Source organism: Numenius arquata, chromosome 8 (assembly GCF_964106895.1).
Source record: "Numenius arquata chromosome 8, bNumArq3.hap1.1, whole genome shotgun sequence".
Taxonomy (NCBI): Eukaryota; Metazoa; Chordata; class Aves; order Charadriiformes; family Scolopacidae; genus Numenius; species Numenius arquata.
The window spans coordinates 5,234,759-5,258,016 of NC_133583.1; the positions used below are offsets into that span (position 1 = coordinate 5,234,759).

At 44.0% G+C, this 23,258-nt stretch overlaps 1 protein-coding gene across 10 annotated transcripts in view; it reads left to right on the forward strand.

The window, feature by feature from the left end:
- The window catches only part of FOXP1 (forkhead box P1), a 166,189-nt gene that overhangs the window by 133,449 nt on the left and 9,482 nt on the right, over nt 1-23,258 (forward strand). For 5 of the 10 annotated variants that reach the window (XM_074152037.1, XM_074152036.1, XM_074152038.1 and 2 more), the window contains 6 exons: nt 5,537-5,620; nt 14,288-14,489; nt 14,610-14,686; nt 15,362-15,463; nt 20,135-20,256; nt 22,317-22,386. In XM_074152037.1, the coding sequence (XP_074008138.1) occupies nt 5,537-5,620; nt 14,288-14,489; nt 14,610-14,686; nt 15,362-15,463; nt 20,135-20,256; nt 22,317-22,386 (657 nt within the window). Of the gene's footprint in view, nt 1-5,536; nt 5,621-14,287; nt 14,490-14,606; nt 14,687-15,361; nt 15,464-20,134; nt 20,257-20,634; nt 20,805-22,316; nt 22,387-23,258 lie in introns of all 10 variants that reach the window. The other 5 variants (XM_074152034.1, XM_074152035.1, XM_074152040.1 and 2 more) reach the window with 2 other exon arrangements.

Sequence of the window (23,258 nt, forward strand, 5' to 3'; positions counted from 1 at the left end):
GGTAAATTGGAATATATTGAATGCGATGCAAAGGTATGACCTGTTTGTGTAACTGCCTTTCCAAATGCTTTCGAGTCCTGTCTCCCTCCCTGCTCCTCACGCTCTGGCTGGGCGGCTTCGACAGCGTGTCTGTGTGTAGGCAAGAGGTTAGCAAAGAAGGGGAAATTAAAACAATGTTGTACATTATATAGTTACCAGCTATTGGAAAACCTATTTTGTATGCAAGACGGCAGCGTAGAGATATATGGAAAGCCTTGGGCTAAGTACAGAAGATAATTACATTTGGAATTTTACTGAGTTAAGTCATTTATAGCTTCAAATAGTTGGAGAGAAAAATCAGCAAAAACACACTTAAACTTCTTGTTGTTACTTTTCAAGATAAGCATTTAAAAAAATGCCTTTTATCTTCTTATCTTACAAATTACCCTTTTTCTTTCATAGATATTCCCTAAATTTTACTTTCAGGAACACGCTGGTCATGACACTCTTTCACTATTAGCTGAAGCAATATAAACTATTTTAATACCAGTTTTATAAAAATCAAACTACCAGTCATAAAATATCAGAGTCTTGCAGAAAATGTTATGAGAAATGGTCTGTTATTTTAAGAAGTTTCTCGGGAATTAGAAAAAAAAAAAAAAATCTGTAGTCTTCCTGGTAAACCGAGATATGAGATAATCTTTTACCAAGATGCAGTAACATTCAGGCTGAAGGTAAATCTAGATTCTTCAGTTGGAGTCATCTTGGAAGGCATTAATCCTGCAGTCACTGGGAATGGCTGTGCCTGGAACTACAGGGGGATGCCCTGCGTTAACAGTCGGACAGGACAGAGATGATACGTGGTTATCGTCTCTCCGTAGGCCCTCAACAATATTTTTGAAAGATTTTATCAGCGGTGCATTCTGCTAATTGTTGTAAGCGACTAATAGTGACAGCTTCACACCTGTGAAGCGCTGGGGAGAACCTCTTCGCTTAGAGTCATTGCATGGGAGGGCAGTGTGAGGTCCCCAAGACAAGAACATCATTTCGAAGTGGTGTGAGGGCCAAAAAGTTCTGGATTTGTTTTTGACAATCGTACAAGCCCAGTAGATAGGATGAACTGGAGGCTTAATTTAGACAGGGATGTTGATATGAGAGTGAGACCATCTATGCATTGGCCCAGCAAAGAGGGAAGATGAGGGTGGTCCTGCTTCTGACATGCACCTCTAACTCCCCTCTTCTCCCTCTCCTTTCATCCTGTCAGTCCTCAAATACTTAAAGAAAAAAAGAAAAAAAAAAAAAAATCTTCCTAAATATGTACGAGGATTTGTCCTGCAGTACCTAGTTTGTCTGGTTTTGCACAGACCCATAATAAAGCAAAGTCTGGCCCAGTAGCAGGGTTTTCAATGACGTGGTCTGCAGCGCCCAACGTTGTAGCAGGAGGACTAAGACCGTTGACCTGATGGTCCCACAATGGAACAGTTACCAACAGAATGGTGACAACAAGCCCTGTGGCCAGCTGTTTGGGTGGTGTAGATAGCAGAGGGTCCCATAGCCTTTCCCACTTGACCTGCAGTGCTCAGCACTGACGAGAAACTTTGCCTTCCAGTGGAGCTGTGAAGTATCACATGCTGTTCAGGGTCCACCACCATGGCAAGATCTAAATGTGGCACTGATTCATCCATGTACAGCTCCATCAAGACAGGGGTAGAATTTAACAAACTCATTCTACCTGAAGGACGCGCTTCAGGTTTTTAGTGTGATGGACCCAAATTGCAAGCCTTTCTTTTTTTCTTTATGCTTTAATTTATTTTATATACAATAGCTTTATCAGTCTCATAGTCAGAGATAAGTGTAATGTCTTCTAAAGAAAGTAATTTCTGAATCAACTTCTTGAAAAAAACAGGCCAGATCTGTTTTGTATTTTATTGTAAATGCCCCTTTGCAGAAGTACCTTGAAGTTTTGTTTTCAGCATTTCCATCACAAACATACTTAAAATATCACAGACAAGGTAGGGACCTTCTCGTATTTCTCTTTGTTTAAACCATCATGACATGATCTTTTGTTGCCATTATAAATAGAGAGAATTGGGCTGCTGAGTAAAACACAAACACAGGAACGCATCCTTAGCTAGTTCTTAGCTGGAATAGGACATCCATTTTGCAGCACGACTTTCGAGTGGAGAAGTATTTCGGGACAGCAGCAAGGCTATGAGAAGTTTAAAAAAAGTATCTCCAAAATAGGAGAACGTGAAGACAGCTGGCCAGTTTCAGTGTAGTGAAAGCACTGCTTGGGCCTGTTTTCCTAAAGCATCCATTGACACTCTTGAAAAGTGGGTCCTAAACCTTTCTACTGCCCAGCCTTTCTGGGCACGCAACGGGAGGGAAGAGGCTATGTCTTGGTTGTCTCTTGCATTGCCCATGACCGGCTTCCTTCTGCTTTGTCCTTGGTTTGTCCAAAGTCCTGCTGCTGAAGTGATCTCCCTTTCCTGTTGATGTGGCCTCGTTGCTGCTGTTGAGTGCCCTTGTTGGGTTTCCATTTTCACATTCCTGCTCCTTGCCATTGTTTTCTGTCTGTTTTTCCTCCTGTGCAACTTCTCCATCGTCTGTCCCTAATGCTTTCTCTCCTGCTCCTTGGTTGGCAGACCCCAATGCTGCCCCCTCGCCTTGAACCCCTTCTGGCCTGTGCTTTCTGTGCCTTCCCTCTCCTGCCTTTCCTACCTGGGTAGTTTTAGGATTTAACCTCTCTGGGACAAGGCATGTGTCTTGGTGTCCAAGTCTGCAAAGCTTGCTCTGGATGTGTTTGCAGTTGAACCACAGTTAGGCACCTCGATCATGCTTGTACCCCACAGAGGTGAGGGCAACCTCACAAAATCAGCTTTCCATGAAGAACTGTGCGGCCTTCTGAAAAATCCCACCATGCAGAGCTTTCCAAACGGATATAGGAAAAAAGAATGAGGCTTCAGATGGGTTCTCAGGACCCCTGTACAGAGCAGATCCTTTTGTACATGGCAGAACAGCCCTTGCCCAAGAACACTATCAGTAGATCAAGAGCCTTTTCCAGCAAGTCTGCTTATAATCCCCATTTCTGGACCATCTCCACTCCAGTGAGTTCCACCAGGGAGAATTTGCTCCCATTGGCGGCCAAGCCAAGCCCTCATGGTTTCTTTCCTATGACCCCACTGACCAGAGGGGCTACTAGTGACATTCTAGTTTTATATCACTACTGCTTCCTGACCTAAGGGAAAAACAGTTTAAAGAAATTCTTCAGATTTTTTTACTTCTCTTCAGTGCTTTGAAACTGAGAGACCTCTATTTTTCATAATTTAAACTCCTGCCTAACTGGGTGAGTGTTTGAATTCCTAGACTATGACAAAATGCTAGCGTGTGTCTGCCTGAAATGTCGAGAGGATCTTTAATAACCTCCATCCACCAGAAACGGCGTTAAAAGCATTGCTAAGCTGATGAGTGAAAACACTACAAACAAGGACCCCGGCCGTTCGGAGGGAGGTGCGCGGCTCCGTTTCGCCCGGGGGGCCCAGGGGAAGCGCTGCAGGGTTTCCCCTCCCTCCCCGTGCTGCCCGGCTGCCTCTCCCTCCCGCCGCCGTGCCGGTGCGGGCAGGAAGCTTTCAGGTGCCTGCCTCTTATTTATTTTGGCTAGAAGATGTTGTTCTTCTGCAGTAGCCCGCAGACCAAAAATTTAATGCAGAGATGACCCTGCCAAGCGGCCCGTGTGCCCGGCGACTGCTTCGAGTGAGAGATTGCACAACAAAGCTGCGCTGAGAGTCCAGCTATTGCTGGGTTTTAATTTGCTTCGCGTGTGAAGCACGGCGGCTGAGGGGCGAGACCTCTCCTTTCTCTGAAGAGGTCCTCGGAGGACTCTCAGAGGGAGAAGTTTCTGCTGCAGCGCTACGATAAGAGCCCGGCGCTGCCCTTCGGCTCTTCTGTGAAGTCCCGCGCAGATCTGGTGATGAGATTGCAGGAGATCTGCTGGAGGTGTCGAGTTTTCTCCCTCACCGTTGAGTTTTTTGACCAAGAAAAGAGCAGCTGTTTGAAAAGTCCAGTGATTTTGCTTTTGCGCTTCCAGAGCGCACGGTGGTGACACCATTTTTTCCTTTATTTAATTCCTGTCTTGGAAACCCGCGTGCCAAGTTTTATCCCATCGTGACGCCTTTCTGGCACGGTCAGAAACCCCTCGCCTTGCGGAGAGCAAGACAACCTTGACTCTAAGGTTATGAATGGGGATTTATGACCAAGTCTCCATTTGTATACACTTAGCCCAACTTTACTGCTACAAACAGATGACGGTGATAAGGTGGGCAGGTTGTTTATAAAGTTTTGCTGGAATGCGAGCACAGTTCTCCTCTTGGCACCAGGAATCTGGCTTGTCTAAAGCAAAAACTCAGCTCTGCAAAAATTGTCATTTGTAAGAACCTGATCCAAGTCCTGCTGGAAACAGGAGCCTTTATGTTGGGCTTGTAGGTTACTAACACCCCTTTTTCATTCACATTGTTTCTTAATATCTTTCCACTGTTTTTGGGGGGTTTGTTTTTTTGTTTTTTTTTTTATGAAGAACATCTGGAAAAAGTCCTATTTGCACATACAAAAAATTTTGTGTTTCCAAAAATAATGAGATTTAGTGTCTGGCCCGTGTCTTGTAAATGCATTGGGAAGCCATCCTGGCTAAGGATGCAAATGGTGTGATCCTGAGACACCAGCTTGGTGCAGATCTCAACCAAACAGTGCAAGAGACATCAAGAGCAGGAGCTTTGGGGCACGATGCCCGGCTCTTGGGCATGATGTGACTGATGAGAAAGGGTGAAAGCATTGGTCCTGCGGCGTTGGGTGCCCTGAGATGAGTGCTCTGGGATGATTCCTGATGCCTTTAGCCTTTCCCACCCTGCTGCCCTCAGGCGTACACGGAAGGGATGCTGGCAACTGGCATTGCTTCTCCTGCTCCATACTTGGGTGTCCAGCCTGGCAGCCCAGGGTGGCCGCCACCGAGGGGCTGTGCCACCTTCTAAAGTAAAAGCAAGACGTTTTCTAGAGCTGAGGCCACCCGCCGTGCCATGCCCTGTGGAGATACCTCGTGTGGTTTAACCACTGAAGTCTCTGTGCTCTGCACAGGCCACAAAGCCTGTAGGAAGACATAAAAGCCATGGTCCATCTGTGCCTCTTGTTTTCTGGTCTGAAAGGAGGGAAACGGGGCTGGGAGCCGCTTTCTGCTGCGCCTCCTGAGCTGGAGTGGGGCTGGTTAATAAACATGATTCACTGTTGTCTTTTAGCTGTCAGGGCTAGAGTGAAGCTCTTGGTGCCGGCAGGTCTAGCTCTTCTCACTCGAGGGCTAATGCATTTTGCTTTGGGAAAGAGTGACACCCAGCACCACGCGTTTGCTTTGCCTCACGAATAGACCATATACAATTTCCAAACTACTCAGCAATAAAACTCTTCTGTCTCATGCCTCGGTGCCAGCTGTTTAATTAGGAATAAGCAGAGGCTGGGTTTTATTCGTACGAGTAACAGAGGATGTATTTTTTTTTTTTCCCCCCCCTTTCAGCTTGCAAAAGATAAAGAGCGCCTGCAAGCCATGATGACACACCTGCATGTGAAGTCAACTGAACCAAAAGCCACCCCTCAGCCCGTAAGTACCCAACTGTGCCGAAAGCGAGCAAAACCTCACAACAAACCTCTTTTTCCTGTTCCCCACCGGAGCGTGGCTCGCTTCGGAGCGGTGAGAAGATGCAAAGCGCCGCTTTGCAGGAGGCACCGCCACGGGCACCCACGGGTTTCATCGTTCCCCCCTCTCTCTCCCTTCAGGGAGTTTGAAAGATGTTTTGCTCTAAAGCTGATGCGTTGGGCCCTTTTCTGGCCTCACGTACTAGCCTGTACATCGCTTTGCATCAGTCCAACTTACATGAAATCTTAGGAAGTGTTAGGAAGGAGATGTAATTAAATTATATTTAGTATATTTATTTTTCTTTCTCCCTGTGTGACAGACACTTAGGGTAGAAGAGACTCTAGCTGCACGTTTTGATGACAATCACGGTTACCCAGTATCAGGTTTTACACTGTTGAAACTGAGAAGGGAAACCTTCTCCGGCCCAGATTGGCCTTTAAAAAAGGGGGTGTGGGGGAAGGAAGTGGCTTTGTAGCCCAAGGCAACTCCTGGGTGCCCCCAAACCCAGGCAAATCCACTGTCTTTTTTCCTGACTAAAATGACTCTTCTTCAGCTGTTGTTTTCTCCCAACCTCTTAATGCTGAAAATGTTCCTTGGAGCTTCCAATGATTATTCAAAATGGAGAGAGTGCTTTGCTTCTTGATTTTAAGATTTGTAAGATTTAAAGGTACACTGGCTTTATTTGATTTTGCTTTGAGTCATTGTGTGAAAATTAATTGAGCGTTGACAATCTATAGTTAGTACTAGCAATTTTAATCAATATGCAATGATGCAGCATAATGACAAAGTATTGGTTTATCTGTTTTGACTGATTTTTTTTCTATAAATAAAGCAAACACACGCCCATATATGTGTGATTTATGGTGATAGAAATAAAAAGGAGTCAGACTATTAACCCAGCAAATATGGTAGCCTGCCAAGATGCAGTTGGTAGACAAAATTAATGTCTGAAACAGAACACATTACAGAGATAGAGAACATAAAATCATTAAACACTTTGCGCACCCATTTTTACTAGAAAAGGATTTCTCAGTTTCCATGTAGTTGGAAATAAATGGCTGCAGAAGTGCATAGGGAGGCTACTAGACAGAAAATTGCAGGCTATTCAGCAACACCGGAGCAGATGTCAAAGTCAACGGGAAATTTCGGTGCCTTCTTGGAGAGAGTTGAGTGGTAGGTATAAACCCTTCCATTTAAGCTGTTGAGGTGCCGAAAATTGCTTGATCCGGTGGATACCAGCCCTCTAGAGTAGAAACTACTTACAGTGTCTATAAAAATAGCATTCTTCTAGTTCCTCGCATCCATCTCAGCCTGAATGCAAATGCTTCAGCGCATTGTTGGCAAAGTATGTAGACCCAACAGAATGGGGAGGAGGTTTGGTTTCTATAGCTCTTACTGGATTAAAAATTAAAACAGCGGAATAATCTGGGAGTCTCAAAGCACTCTGCCTTGAGGCCTTTCATAACAGCGGTGCCCCTCAGGAGGAAGGATTAAAAACTAAAGGGAGGAAATCATGAGAAGGCGAGCGGCGTTTGGCAAGGCAGCTCGTGATCGATGCTCAGCCGCGGAGGGCAGGAGGCTTTCGCGGGTGTTGTAGGCTAAGGAGATACCAGGCGGTGTCGCCATGAAGATTAGTGTTAACAGCTAATAAACAGGGAAAAGCAGAGGGGAAAAAAAAAAAAAAAATTAAAAAAAAAAGTGAACGCAGGGGGAAAAGGGCTGTCTTGATTAGTATTAAAAATGTTTTACATTCTGGAAAATTATAGCTTTGTTGGGGACCTCCTACTAAATTTATTTTTAACTGCTCTATTGAAAATTCTGTACCACTAGTCAACATTATCTCTCAGTTGCTCAGCACAGTGTTTCTTTATTAAAAGAAATAGGCATGAATATTTTTGACTGAAAAATTAATAGCTTTTGAATTCATACACAGCAGGTTTTCTTTTGCAAAGAAGTCCAATATCGCTGCACAGCACTTCTATAACCATTTATTTAGAGTCCAAGTCAAACCTTTGACAGCTAGAGCAGTGTTACAAGCCAACATAAAGAACTCCAAGATGTAAACCAACAATAGGCAGTCTGTGTGAGGTTTGCCATTGTCAAATACATAGATTGTTTGGATTAGTTTATGTAAATGTACTGTTGTATTACCCTTTGGAAAAAAAAAGATCACATTTGTGTATGAAAAGTGGTTTCGTTCACAGGCAGCATTATAAATTCCTTATCCTTTAACTTACATGTTAGAAGTAAAAATTGGTGCCTGACAGGCCTATATTGTGTGGCACTCTGTTGTTGGATTGAAACTGCCTTCTTTTCATTTATTGAAATATAGAAAAATTTATTATAGATACCATCTGATAAATCAGAAATTATTAAAATATGTATAGGTGAAGCATTTGAAAATTAATTATAAAATGTAGAAGTATAGTGTTTTGCATAAATTGTGCTTTCCTAGTGAAAAAAATACACAGGCATTGCATAGACTGTGCTAGACCCTAGTCCTTTTAACTCAGTGGGATAGGACTTTGGTAAAAAGATCTGATGACCATTATTGCAGTGCAAAGTATTCTTTACATCCAGTAATTAATTTTTTTTTTTTTTTTTTTTTTGCCAACATAACTAATGCAAGGTGTATGTTAGAATTAATATATTACGGTACATCGGTGATTTTAAAGGAAAGAGCGGCTGCGAATCCAAACATAGCAGTGAATTGGGATTTAAAATTACACCTTTTTCATGACTGAGGAAATGGTTTTATTCTGCTTAAAGGATCTTAATGCTTGTTTTTAGGCTATTTTGATACCGGCAGGTAAAATTGGTGACTGAGGGTCTGTGTTAACCACGTGCCATTTGTAATCCACGCTGACCATTGGTGCTGCCTTTGCCTTCTGAGCTCCAGGCAGTAGCTGAGCAGGTGGTTTTGGACCAGTTGGACCACAGCCAGGTTCTTGGTGGTTGTGCATCAGTTCAAAACTCACCCAGCTTCAGGGAAGGGTTGCTTGTCCGGTCTAGCCATCCCCATCCATCGCATCCCCACCTTCAGGTGGCTTTGGTGCCTTGCAGTAATTTTGACCTTGGGGAAGGGTGGTGGAGTGTCCCGTGCATTTCACTGCACCCGTCCACCAAGACATCTGGTCAGTAAAGCTCTTTAGTCCTATTAAAGCTGATGGGATTTAAGCACATTCTTATGTAGCATAGTGGTGAATGGTTAAATCCTCAGCAGACAGGTACGTAGGTGGGGAGGTGGCTGTTGATGCCTGGTGTACTCAAAGGGCAGCTCTTCCCCTGCTCCTGGGGGGCTGCTGGGCAGACGGGAGGGGACTGGGGAGAGAGAGCACATCAGGTGCCGGGGCAGTGTTCAGTGCCACCTTCAAAAATGCCCGACTTCATTAAAATTCCCAATGGTGCAGCACTTTAGAAGAAGATGGATGTCTCTCACAACACTGGGAGCAGGCAGAGTTGTTCCTGTTGCTGCTACACGTGTTGTTTTGGTGAGACTAAAGGACCTGGATAAAGTGAGAACAAAGCTGTCCGTGAAGGAATACGCTGTGGACATATTTTTATAAGGTGACTTTTTTTTTTTCAAAGTTAAAATAAAAACCCAACAAAACACAACCAAAGCCAGAACAACGATTTCTCAAGAATTTTCTTTCTGGATTTGCTATTAAGATACCTTCCCCTGCGTGCTATTTTCATTGGTGTTAGTGATCAGCATAATAGGTTGAAATGGAAATGTGCTTTCTTTGGGGGGATTAACTTATGTTGAAGTTCATAGAAAGGGAAGGAAAAGGAAAAAGCATCAACCAACAAGTAATTCTGCATACTAGGCGCTATAGCTGTCTTTTAAAAATAGACAGAAAACTTTTAAAGAAACTTTTGGCACTTTAAATAAAATGCACTGTTAGATAGCCCTTCTTTAATGTATTTTTTTACCCTAACCATAGCAGTTACGATTGTTTTGAAATACTGTTTTTAGCAACTGTAATAACAAAGCATTAAAAAAAAAAAAGTCTTTTAACTGTTGAGGTAATGACTGAGCATTTTAGCTGCTGTAGCCTTACTTTATAGTTTGAAAAAATAACGATATGCAGCAATAAAGAGAGATTCTCAAGCACAACAAAAGCTGTTTTTATATACTGGTTTTCATTAAGTCTCACTCCCCAGCTTCGGTTTCCTTAGTGTTCCTGCCAATAACAACACCTGCTAAGTGATCGCTGCCTGCCAGGCGCTGCATCTCATACACTAATGTGTCCAGGCTGAAACGGGAGAGGAAGACACAGCGTTTAACGAAGTTTTAGGCCCAGCTTTCTCTCCCACCCTCGGCCTCGAGAAAAGGAGTCTCTGCTCCAGAGTGTTTCAGTCCCGGGAACTCGGTGCAGAGAAATCCTCAGTTCCAGCTGGGACCAGAGCGGCAGCATCCGTGGCTGAGGAGTCGCTGCCCTGCAGCAGTGGGTACGGCCCCACAGTGATGCTTAGAAATATATATTATTATTATTTTTCGTTTCTTTTAGAAGAGTTTCAGAGGCTTTTTTTTATGTGCAGCCACTGTTGTCGTGTAAAATGTTTACACAGAAAGAAATCAGACTGAGCCCTAATGGGAGAGCCACTTACTGGAAATCTATTTTACGGGGTGAAGGAGAGGGTTACCTCTCTGCCTTGTTTATGTCTAAAGAAAAAAGAGAAAATGACTCAGTCTTCACCTTTAATAGGAAGACATGACTATTTCTTGAAAGGGAAGGTTAATAATAAAATCCTAAGCAGGATATTGAACGCTGAAACAATTATGGCATTTATGATTAAGTTAAAACAGAATGAGGAAATGTTCTCAAAAACCAAAACTGAACAAAGCACCCAACAAGGTTCAGTGATTGAGGTCCTAAAACTCTGCAAATTCAAACTTGTGGGTGTTGGTGGGTTTTCTGTTGTGTTTTTTTTTTTCCCCCTTCTTGTTTTGGGGGACTTGGGGTTTCTTTGTTTTATTTTTCTTTTTTTTTTTAAGGCCCCGGAGGAAGTCCTCCCTCCCCCCATCCCCAGCACAAACATGCCAAAACCATTTAACTCTTTGGTGCGAGGGCCATACTCTCCGGCGTGCTTGGAGGGTGCCCCACGGTGTCCCTTAGTGCAGCGCAAGAGCTCCTGCTCATTAAAGTGCTAACTCCATGCCTCGGGCTCCCTCCCCTCTGACGGCAACCATACCTCATCCCAAAATTACGGTATGTGGGAAACAGGCTGTTTGCAAAATACCAACGCGAACAACTTTTCTAATCATAGTAACTTGTTTTTAAATAGAAAGTGCAAACAGGGAGAAACGCGTTGAGTTTCCATCAGGAAAAGAAACCCTCCCAGCCCGGTCCCTCCCTGATCTTTGCCCTGCACAATCATCCACCGCCGCTTCCACGTTTCTAATTGATGCCAATATTAAGATTTAATAGTTTACCATTCAGATTAATAATTCAAGATGGCAACAAAACCAACACCATTCATAATTTGTTATTCTGCTCTAATTCACAACCGATTTCTCAGCCTTCGTGCTACAGATGCAACAAAGAAAGCAGCAGCGAGGGTCTGCGGAGGGAGCGCAGCCCTCTCCTCCCTTTCCCCGGCACCGGCAGGGATCGGAGCCCGGCTGGAAGAGGAGAGTGTCATCAAATAAAACACGGAAAAAGGAAAAACTTTGCTAGCGATCGACAAGGTCGTGTTTCATTAACTTGTTGGTTCAGGCTCGCAAATGGTCGTCGGAGGTGAAACGCAGCACACTCGCTGCGTTCCAGCTTTTTGTTCTCTCTTTCCTCACAGACTGCAGTCATGTTTAATTTGGAAACTGGGCTCCTTTGGCAAATTAGCAATTAGAACAATTTTGTGGGAATATGTATATGTGTCATTAGTTTTCCTGCAAATTAATAGCGAGAGCAGAGGTCAGGCAGAAATTTTCCACTTGACTGCAGCTCCTCTGTTGAGATTTGGCACTTTGTTTTGGAACGGCCACAGCTGCTCAAAGCCACAGTCTTCCTTTAGGAACTGTCTTTTAATTAGTTTACCTCATAGCCATTATTACAAATATTACTGCCTCCCCTCCTTGAAATAAAATTACTGTTTCTACAAAATATTCCGGTGACATCTTGCACCACTGCACATTGATGGTGGGGTCACTCGGATGCAGCGTTTAATCATTAGATCACCTCCATAAGCATCTCCTAATTAGAGTCCTTACAATACAATTTTATCTGGTAATTAGCTGAGATTGGCTGCTTCCTCTGTAGCTTATTAGTGGCAGCCCAGCAGTGGGTGTGAATCACAGTGTCATTTGTCAAGCCTGTTAAAGCCCCCCCCTTTGCTCGTCCTCTTCTGTGTTTATTCCTAGTTGCTACCTACGCTGAAAAGCCTAAAGAAATTTCACTCGATTCAAATTCTTGAAGCAGGGAACGCCGACCTTTGTGGATCCTTTCTCGCAGTTCCCTAGTAGAAACAGATTAAATGTTAAGTTTTTACACGCTGGAAGAGGAAGGGGGCTCTTTTGAAATGGAGTAGTTGGAGCCGTAATGATGAAGCGGGAGCAGTGATCTTTCCAACGGGAGGGCCCGGCTGCCGAGCCCGCGCCGGAGACGGGCACTTCAAATTGATGCAGATTTGCTCGCAGTTATTGGACTGTTAAAATGTCCATTTAGAAACTGAGATAAAATACAGTAGATTTAATTTCATGGGGAGACCTGTCAGTTGTACTATTATTATCGTCACTGGTCCTTTTATCATATGTAATAGATGGATAGATGGATAACGGGGAGACATTACTATATACGTGTTCCTAATCAGTGTCCTTAAATCACGCCAGTCAACAAGCGGAGCAGGCTCTCGGTGGCATGTGGTGGCCGTGCCCGGCGCCGCGGGGCTGTGAACCGGCCTCCTCACCTCCAGGTTGCATTTAGCGGTTTGCGCCGGAGCGGGAGGCTCGGGGAAATCAATACCCATGTTTCATATATAGCCCCTTCCGCCATCCCTCGTTGGGTTTCCCGTCGCCAGCCTGGCCACAAAGCGTTAAATATTTCCCGCTGGAAGGCGAAGCATCGTTTGTGAGCACCTGCATGGAAAGGTGGGGGGGGCGTTGCGGGTCTGTCACCTCCTTTCCTTGGAGTGACGCCGGAGCTGCCGGAGCGGGATTTGTGGTGGGGCTTCCCTCGGCTCGCTCCCTCTCACCGTCGGGAGGGCAAAGCAATCACAATTTATCTGTCGCTCAGCTGCGCCCTTTCTGCGGGTGATGGGCTTTTTGTGTTGGTATTCCTTCTGTAGTATTATATCCCTTTCTTTTCCGCTACCTTTGTTTTGGATAAATCCCATTATTTTTATAAAGAAACGTTATTTGTGGCTATTAACTCATGTGAGGAATGCTAATAGGAGTTTTCTTATCTAGTTACTTTCATACGAGGAAAATTAATACAGTGCCTGATGGATAAACATGAGATGTTTGGGGGCATAGCCGAGTAGCGCGCCTTGCCTTCATCTGAAAAGGCTTAATGTCCAGCAAAAAAAAGGAATTTTAATCACGAACAAAAGTTGTAAAATTCTGGCCCTGTTAAATTCAGTAGGAATTTTGCTACCGACTTCAATGGGGTCAGGATTTCACCAATATTATTGCCGAAGCTGCCTAAGGGAGGGAAATGTTGGAAGTAGTCAGAGAGCCCTTTTCTCAGTCCTCTTTTCTGATGCTGTAGTTGAGAGATCGGGTTGTTTGTTTAAAATACTTCAGCAGGAGTGACCTATTGAGAGGGAGCATCGTCTTTCAAAGGGTGTTGTAGGGCAAAAAAGAAAGGGTCGGGGAGGAATGTGGATGCTGGGTATATAAATAGGGTTGTGTATCGAAAACACTTGAGTGGGAGCTGGGTTTGGTACACAATCCCAGAGGCCGTTGTGGTTTACACCCTGCGGTGGCAAAATGCCATTTGTCCAGGGCAGGTAACGCCGATGCCTTCCCTCCTAGGACGGGGGGGGGAAGAATGGTGCCACTTCTGCTGGGCTGAATGCTTGCAGTATATCATGCGGTGTGATTAATTAAATTATTCCAGTGTTAACCTACTCTGGGCTTTGCTTTTAAAATGGATGAACGGAGGGGGGGAGTTAAAAAAAAAAAAAGCCCAAATGCTGAAGAGAGAGATTGCCTTTCTCCCTGGTACGTCCCCAGGAAAGTCTTGCCTTTTATTTTAAGCCTGATGCCTTCAATGAAATATCCAAGAAGATTGATTAGAAGCCATGCATAATGATAGCATGGAAATAAGAGACGTGCGGGGGTTAGATTGTGAAACAATGGAACTAAAATAAAATATTAAAATGATTATGTGCTGTGTGAGATCTTGTTTTAAGATTTAGATAAAAATCCGTGATTGTAGTTCTGGCAGCAGGCTACGTAGGTTATTCCTTTTCTTTCTTTTTTTAAAATCTGTTCGGAAATGTATATATTTATTTCCCTTTGCTGGCTCCTAACGGAGATATTACAGCAGCACTTTGTGCCGAAGCGAGCGCTCGGGCTGTGTTGTCTGCGTCGAAGTGAGGGAGACCCCGTTATCGAGAATTTTCTCTGCGGCCCTTAATTAGCCAGAAAATGCCCTTTGTAACGAAATCCTCGTCCTTTCCCCTCCGCAGCTGAATCTGGTATCGAGCGTCACGCTTTCCAAGACTGCGTCCGAGGCGTCTCCGCAGAGCTTACCTCATACTCCCACCACCCCGACTGCGCCCATCACTCCCGTCACGCAGGGACCGTCGGTCATCACTACCACGAGCATGCACAACGTCGGACCCATCCGGAGGCGGTACTCGGATAAATATAACGTCCCCATTTCTTCAGGTAAAAAAGGGGGTTCTGGTGGCATCGGCCCTTTTGGGTCTGGGGGGGAGGCTCGCTGTTGCTCGCAGCCTGGCAGCGGCGGGCTGTGATGATAACAGAACAACTCCTCTTATTTAGCAGATATTGCCCAGAACCAAGAATTTTATAAGAACGCGGAAGTTAGACCACCATTCACGTATGCATCTTTAATTAGACAGGTAAGCTGAGTCAAACACACGCATTTGGATTAGGAAAAAAAAAAAATATATAAAAATCTCCCTATATGTGCACACTCTGGATTAAATAGATTTTCAAACCTTTGGTATGTAAGCGTGCTCAAATGCTCAAACCTTTACTATAAGGGTTTTTAGAACTGCAATATATAACATAATTGCTTTTGATTAAGTATTACAATACGATGTGATTATTAGGAAATTCATTTCACACAACAGTGAAAATGAGCCTGTTTAAAGATGGCAAGTCAATTATCACAAGCTACAGTAATCTCTGATCCCTAGAATTAATCTGAGCTCTAAATAATTACTGAGCTTTAATCAGCTAGTGAAATGTTTTGCATTTCTCTTTGATTCTGCTTTATGAATGACTAATAAATTAATATTTCTGTAAGGAAACAGAAATAAAAACTCAAAACAATTAGATAATTCCATTTTGAATTTTGCCATTGAACTGTTAAATACAGCCATTAATCTTAGTTCATATTGTGAAAACCCTTCTTTGGATTTTTTGCTCCAAATCTCTTCTTTCCTTCTTTCTTTCTTTCTTTCTTTCTTTTCTTCCTTTCTTTCCGTTTTGTATTTGGTAAAATAAAACTGAGAGTGTATTTTGCTCCGGGTGGGCTCATAACTGATCTCGCAATCGCTTTGCTTCACAAGGCCATCCTGGAGTCTCCAGAAAAACAGCTAACACTAAACGAAATCTACAACTGGTTCACGCGAATGTTTGCTTACTTCAGACGCAACGCGGCGACGTGGAAGGTAAGCCTTCGCCCGCCTGCGCCTCCCGCCTTGGAGATCTGACACGTACGGAACAGGCGCTGCCGGTGACATAACAAATTGTAACGACATGTGGACATGAAAATGTAGATCGGCGGTTGTGACACGCACTGGGTGCCTTATCTGCAGGAACAATTTGATATTTGGCAGAAAAATTCTTCTGCTTTTGAAAACCACTAATTGAATCCCCATTATTGGCTTTTATGTTCTGTGATTATGCCACGAGTTCCTCGGTGTGGTTGCTGCTAGCAGTGAAACTCAAGCCCTTCACCTGGAACGTATTAGGGGGAAAAAAAAAAAAAAAAAAAAGAGGTAAAGTTATTGTGTCAGTAGAAGATACGCTGTTTGTCTTTTTAGTTATGCAGGCTGTAATCACAACAACCACTTCTTTTTTCCCTAGGATCCATAGATCAGTGGATTTCTTTCCTCAATCAATTGACTCTTAATTACATACACAGATCTGTTATAAACTTCCTCTTTTTTTTTGTTAGTCACACAGCAGACGCTTAATGAACATAATATGCAAGAAGCGAGCCTCACAATAAGGAATGTGTTTAACTTGATATTTGGCACTTTAATTTCCTACCATAACCATCTCAGATATTGTTAGATAAGAGGTCTGGAGAGTTAATTTTATTTTCTATTTGGGGGGGGCCACTCCTTCCCGTATATATATATAGCACTATAAGAGCCACCTTGGCTTCTGAAGCTAGCACAATTACAAATGAATGAATCGAATCATAGGATCTTGTATCGCTGTAAAAATTGCACCCCCGGTACTTGGAGCCTCTCTTATCTGTTGCTCTCAAACAACTTCGAATGACCAGGTAGGACGAGTATGTCCCACACATGCTGTTTCATCAGCTCTGTCTGTTATTCCTGTCTCAGCCTGCATTTAGGATTAAATCCTTCAGAGGATGAAGCTAAAAATGCTCCTTGGAAGCTAGTTTGGGTTTTAGTAGCATGTTTTGCTTTTAATTCAGATCCCAGTGCAATTCTGTACACTTTCAACCTTGGTCTAGAAGCTCTTAGGTTCAGGAAAAGTCGCTGTGATTGCTGCTTTGATTCTTCACTGCAGTTGGAAAACATGAGCAGTGTTTCGCTTTGCAGCTTCCTTACTATCCAGAAAGGAAATTAACTTTCCCTGATTTAAGATCCTTTTAGACCTGCCTGTCTTTTGCTGCTGGAGTGGTTCCAGTAGGACTTTTCAGCAGCTGCAGGTGTGGGTGCTAAAGTAAAAATCCTATTTAATTCCAGCAGCAAAGGGGAGGGAGGTGGAGGAGGGAGTGGAAGAAGGCAGCAGGCAGCCCTAGCCGTATCTCCTCTGAGAGGCGAGTTTTAGGAATTAGCTTTGTGCATCACGTAAAATCCAGCCCCAGAAGCCACGTGCGCTTACAGCGCGTGTCTGCAGAGGAGGAGGAGAGAGGCTGAGCTGCAGACCCTCGGCCTTGCAGAAGGGCAAGATGTGCCCCAGGGAGGCAGGAACCATTTGGAGACCCCTCCTGGACACCTTGACCTTGTGCAGGTGTCCAGGTCCTGCTTCCCCTACCCGGGAAGAGAAGTTTCCCCCCGGGTTCCACCAGGGCTAGCAAAATTGGCAACCACTTGAAGTAATGCAGGTTTTCCTGCTGAAGAGCGCTCAGATTTATGCCAGCCTTCAGGAACAGCAGGGATGAAAATGCAGCTCTGGATTGGCATGACGGGAAGCCCACGGGGCGCAGAACAAGCACAAGGGGCTAATTGCAGAATCAGAATAATTTGAATATATACGTGCTGATTTGCTCTCACCTTCAGCTGATGCTTAGGGGGCATTTGGGTCAGCGTTCCCCAAGTTTAGGGTCAGGGTTTGGTGTGGGCAAGCTTCCCTGAGCTCTCTTTCAAAGCCACAGAAGAGTGCAGGAATAAAGACCTTTAAAAAATGAGCCTCTTTCCCAAAATGCAGTACAGCAGAGCCTGAGCAGTTATTAAAATAACAAACCCTTTCATTTACTACATTCAAGCATGTTCAGGGTAATTTTTCTGCAAAAGTGGCTTGCATACAAATATTTTTAACAAGGTAAATATATAATCTTACAATAATAGCTCCTAATTTTTCTGTTAAGCTGATTGCCGGGGGAGCACTGTGAACTGGTTCTGACAGGTCAGAGGCAATGTCTGTTTGCTTTTATTTTTTTGGAGTAATTTGCTGGCACCGAGTCGCAGCCATGAGGCACAGGCTGCAGGTGTGGCTCCGAAACGTTGGGGTAGTGTTCAAATAAAACTGTTAGATAGCAAGTATCCAGAGGCAGGGGAAACAAAACAATATTTTTTTTTTTCTGCCGTGAATTCCTTAAATAAGTGATCACATGGAAAAGAGAAAGCGAGGGCAACGTTTCACGGACGTCTTGCAAATACTCGACTTGTCTGCCTGAACGTATTCAGCAAGAGCCTGATCCACCAGCCTTAACCATCCATTGCACGTTGACTTCAGGAGAGCAAGAACACTGTGAAGTATTTCCCCAGTACTAAATTAATTTAAAGAAGAACACAAATATTCCAGCTCAACCGTGTATTTAGAGACTGTTTACAAACTCCGAGGACTCACTTCGCTGAACTTGGCTGGGTGCGTTTGATCAACTGCTGTATGAGCTACAAGATCAGCTTTCACTGGGGGGAAATAGCGTTGTTATTATTCTTACGTTTTGCTCCAGACTTGACAGTGTTCCCATTTTCACAGGAAACTGCCTGAGTTACCCAGATGTGGGCCGGCAGCCCTGTATCGGGTTGGGCTACTCCGGCACCCACCAGCACTTGCTGAGCTGGCTGATTTTAGCCCGTAAGGTGTGGGGCGTTTGCATGTTTTTCCTCCACCTCAAAAACGGGGATTTTGCCAAAATTTTCAAAAGTAGTGAAATCCGGGAGAGGTGGGAGGGAACGAAAAAACAAAAAAAAATCATTAGGAAATACGAACAGAAGAAAATAAGGGCAGAAAGAAGCAGCCCTGATGGAGAGGTTGACTTTCTGCTAGATTTCTGCCTTGCCACGAGGAAAAGTGTATCCAAGGTTTATTTTTCCACCGGTTCACGAGCAGATGAGTGTGGAAAAGCCAAAAGTGCCGAGGCGGGGGCGCCTACAGCCAGAGGAGACGTGGTTGCACTCAAACATCTGCTGAGCAAAGGCGGTTTGAGCCCTGACTCTTCCCCTGTTCCGGGGACGGGAGTGCGGGGATGGTGCGTGCAATTTGTAGAAAAATGGAAAAGTAGCAAAAAGAGTCTTAGCCTTCCCCTCGCAGGCACACACACCGCTGCTTCTTCATTTACATGACAAATGCACTGTGCGTACCCTTTGTTTGCACAGTGATTTAGACATTCATGATTAGAGCTCCCTTTCACCATCCAGACCCGGTGTTCATTAAAAAAAAAAAAAAAAAAAAAGGGGGAAAAAAAAAGAAGACGACGATGACGATGGAAGGGAAAAAAAAAGAATTGTAGTCTCTTGGTTGCCTAGACCCGGGCCATGTGTTTGGCTGGCGTTGTGCCTGCTAACGAGTCAACCAGATTGACTAAATCAATGGTGCCAATGATGATGGACGGAGTTTGTTCGCCTGGGTATTTTCAGCAAATGGCTTCTTCTGTTTTCCCTGTTTACCGAGCAGCGCCGGGGACAAGCTCCGTGTACACATTCGAGTGGGCTTTGTAGTAGGGTATTTGCTCAGAAAACTCCTAAAACGAGGAAAGCGCTCCCTTCGAGGAATAACAAGGCTCTGGGCACCGGTTCAGACGGAGCAGGGAGAGAAAAGCCAAGTGACAAAGTGAGGGGTCTCATGTCTGGCTTCAGCTGAGGTCCGAGCACATCGGAGGGGTTGGCCGGGCTCGTCCTTCCCCAGCGCCGAGCTGCCGAAACGACATCCGAGCGTGGGATGCCATGAGCGCGGGTCCCTCTGGGTGATGAGCTGTGGGGATATTATCACTTTGTTTCGGAGAGCCCTCCTCATGTTTTCACTTGGCAGAGGCTCAGATCAGCCAGTACGGTAGTCTGCCAGAAATAGGAGCCAACTTCCATATAAGAGCAAGCCGTGGAGGCAGGAGCCGGTGCCGGGCTGGCCAGTGGGGTGCTGCTGAGCCCCCGAGCCCCCCGGTCCATGCCGTGGGTGTGGATGGAGGTTGAGCACCTGATTCGCATTAGCCCAGGCTGTGGGAAACCGCAGCAACACCAGCTCGGGTACCTCTCTGCTCAACTGAGCCGTCTGTACTTAGATGAAATCCTTTCTGTTCTTTCTAACTGCTTTCTTTTCCAGCAGAGGACAAGTTTCTCTTTGCAGAGCGTATATATTTGTTTTGAAAATGTTTAAGCAATGTTCCTCTTGTGTTCTGTATGAAATGTGCTGTATTATACAACATGCATGCTTAAAACGATGGCTGTTCTCATTCACACTGGGGATAATTGATAAGAATAACTTGAATTGCTAATCTGGGGTTTAAGCTTTTATATTTATTTTGTCTTTGCGAAAATAAGATGTAAAGAGCTGGGGAAAGCAAGTGGGTGCGGGGAGGGGAAGGGGCTTAACGTTGCAAAATGAAGACTGTCAAGCTGACTGTGCTGCTGTTCTTGGACAATGATGAGCATTTTCTCATAGAAAGTTTTTGAATGTTTTCTCTTTTATACTTGCTGCAGAATGCAGTGCGTCATAATCTTAGTCTTCACAAGTGTTTTGTGCGAGTAGAAAACGTTAAAGGGGCAGTATGGACAGTGGATGAACTAGAGTTCCAAAAACGAAGGCCACAAAAGATCAGTGGGTATGTCCACCATGTTTGAACTTCTTAGCCTAGCTTGGATCATGCTTACAGTTTAACGTAGAGGCTTTTGGCTGCTAGCTGGTGTTAGACCAACCACAGGTGGTTTCGCATTGTTTCAGTTAAGGGAAACCAAGACCAACATCTCATCACTACTGTTTGTATGCCCACCAGTACCCTGACCCTGCTTGCTTGGTGTTTGTTGCATCACATGCTAGTAGCTTTTAGGTGGCAATGCATATTAACCCTCACAAACCATTTGCTTATGCTTATTGCATTTTATTTTCTTTTTCCTTTTCCCTGTATTTGATGTCTGTTCTGTCCCCGATCCCGTGTCCCTTTGTTTCCACTTCATCTCCTTTGCTGCTGCTCTTGTCCCAGGGTGCCATTCGCACCAACCTCTCACTGCATAAGTGCTTTATCAGAGTAGAGGATGAGTTTGGGTCCTTTTGGACTGTTGATGATGAAGAGTTTAAACGTGGCCGTCATATTCAACGAGGCCGTCCTCGAAAATACTGCCCTGATGAAAACTTTGGCGAGCTTGTTGCACAGTAAGAGCTTTTACTTGCTTTAATTTTTTTTTTCTGCTGTTGCTTTGCTTTGCATGATTTACCCATCTCATGTAGACTTGCATTTCACGAAATAGTGACATCACCTTTGCTGCTAAAGAAACTAAATTTTTGGTTGTTATGTGTATTTTGTGTGTCCTACTCTGATAATCCAAATGCCTGTAGTAATAACTCTGCTTTGACATGTTTGTTATAGCATTTGTTTATAGTGCAATGTAGACTAAAATAATTATCCACGCTAGTGCAGATATGCTGCTGTAGACCTGTCAGGAAGACAGATATATGCCAGGAAAGGCTTCAGATAAGTTTTAATTCTGATATTTTCCTTTGCTTTCAGTTGTATGCCTTGTTTTCCAATTCTTAATCAGAAATAGGGTAAGGTGCTTATGAGTCAGAACCGCTGAATTAACTTTTAAAAGTTTGAAAGTGCAGCGATCATAATCAACAGGCCGTCCTGCATCTACAACAGCCACGCACAAATATTCCTGGGGTTCCCAAAGCAATTTTCTTTGACCTTTACTCGAAGGCCATCTCTCCAGGACAACTGATCCTTGCCGGTCCCAGTGGGAGGGGCTCAGTTAAGACGCTTCTCATCATGATTTATTCCCACATGAAAAAAACAAAACAAAACAAAAAAAATAATGCCCAGTGAGTGATAAAACTCCTTGGAGATTTTTTGCATTGGCACTTTTTATCTAGTTTGTATTTGATGATTTTTTCATTTTTTTTCCCCCTCTGGTGGAACCGGTGGTATTTAGATGCCCACTAAAGAGGGAGTGGATATGCCTGGCATTCAATTTCCTCAAATCTGGCCCCTTATGTAAACTTACGGTGACTGAAGTAAGGGTCCAAAATAGCACACCAGAATATTTTCTGATACCTGCCGTGGTGCTTCCATGCCCACAGCCCCAGACTGTTCGGGGCAGTGATGGTGGCAGTGACAGTCCCTCCCTGGGACCACTCGCCGTTCGCCCGGCAGGAAATAACGTGGCTCAAATCCTCTCTCATGGCGGTCTCCCGCTCCATTGCGAGGGACTCTGCTGCCAGCGACTTGGAGAATAATTTGCATGAAGTAGTATTTAAAATGTCCCGTGATGCTTTTGATCATAGCCTCCTCATGATGGACCTTTACATGGTGGCTGGCTCCCAGACACGACGAGTATTGGAGAATTTCTCCTGAACACAGCTAAAATGAGCAGAGATGCCAAGATGTGCTACTAACGCAGGGTAGTAGAACACATGGCGAGGTAACGTCGAGAGATAATGATGTTCCTTATTTAGTAAAGGCAAATATGATAACCATAGCCTAAAACATCAGATATTTTCTTTAAATTAAAAAAAAAAAAAAAAAAAAAGAAAAAGAGAAACGAAAGAGAACTTGTGTGGAAAAACAGACTCAGCTCTAGTTTTCTGGTGTGGGAGGAAGCATTACATGCTTGAAACGCACAGAAGTTGGTTGCATTTAACTCTCCTTTTTATGTTTTTCTTATGCAGTAACCCTTCTCTTATTAAAAACATACAGACCAGCCACACCTACTGCACACCTCTCAATGCTGCTTTACAGGTAAGATTAATGACTGTAGCAAATATGCAACAGAGGCGTGTGTCTTCCCCACTCATTTCAAAATATATTAGCCTTGCTCTAATTAGATATTAAATTTTAATTCCGTTAAACTTTTTTCTTAAGTGCATAAAGCATCATAGTCCCTGGAGGCAAACACATATCAGGCTGCTTCAGCATTAGCTAGATGCTTAGCATTTTGAATATTGTGGCAAAAAAATTAAAAGTTCACTTATTAATATTTATCAGCAGTATCATAATTTCCATCCTCTTATTTCAGAATTTCACTTGAGGCAAAAATACCACAAGTGTAATTACTCTAGCACAGCTATTAATGTGCTGAATGATAGGATACTGCGGCACGTGACCTTCTATTGTTCATGGGTTTAAAGAGAAAGCAGATCATTTTTCCCCCCTTTTCTTTTAAGGGCTATTTTTGCATATCTTCCTATTGTTGGTTAAAAAATAAATGTGGCAATTCCTGTAGAAAAAAAAAAAAAAAAAAGATAATTTTTATTGGTTTAAACTGTACTGAAATGGTAAGACAAAAATTCTGGGTTTTCCTGATGTAGAAATGCACAATTAATAACTTGCAGCCTAAAAGTGTGCGTGTCTCCAGCCCTTTTTCATGCACTGGATTAGCAGGTTGGCATTTTTTTTCCCCTCTCTACAAATTCCCGAGTCTATCTCAGAAACCTCAGGTAAAGTCAGTATTTGCAGAATGAACTAAAAGTACCAATCCATTACCATGCTCTGAATTTGCCGGGGGGTGGGAGGGGTGCTTTTGGGGGGCTTCAAGCCTCTTCCATATAGTGTGAATTAATCCGGGAGGCAGCACCCTGCGTGGTTGCCGCCCCGGTTGGTGGTTGAGGGTC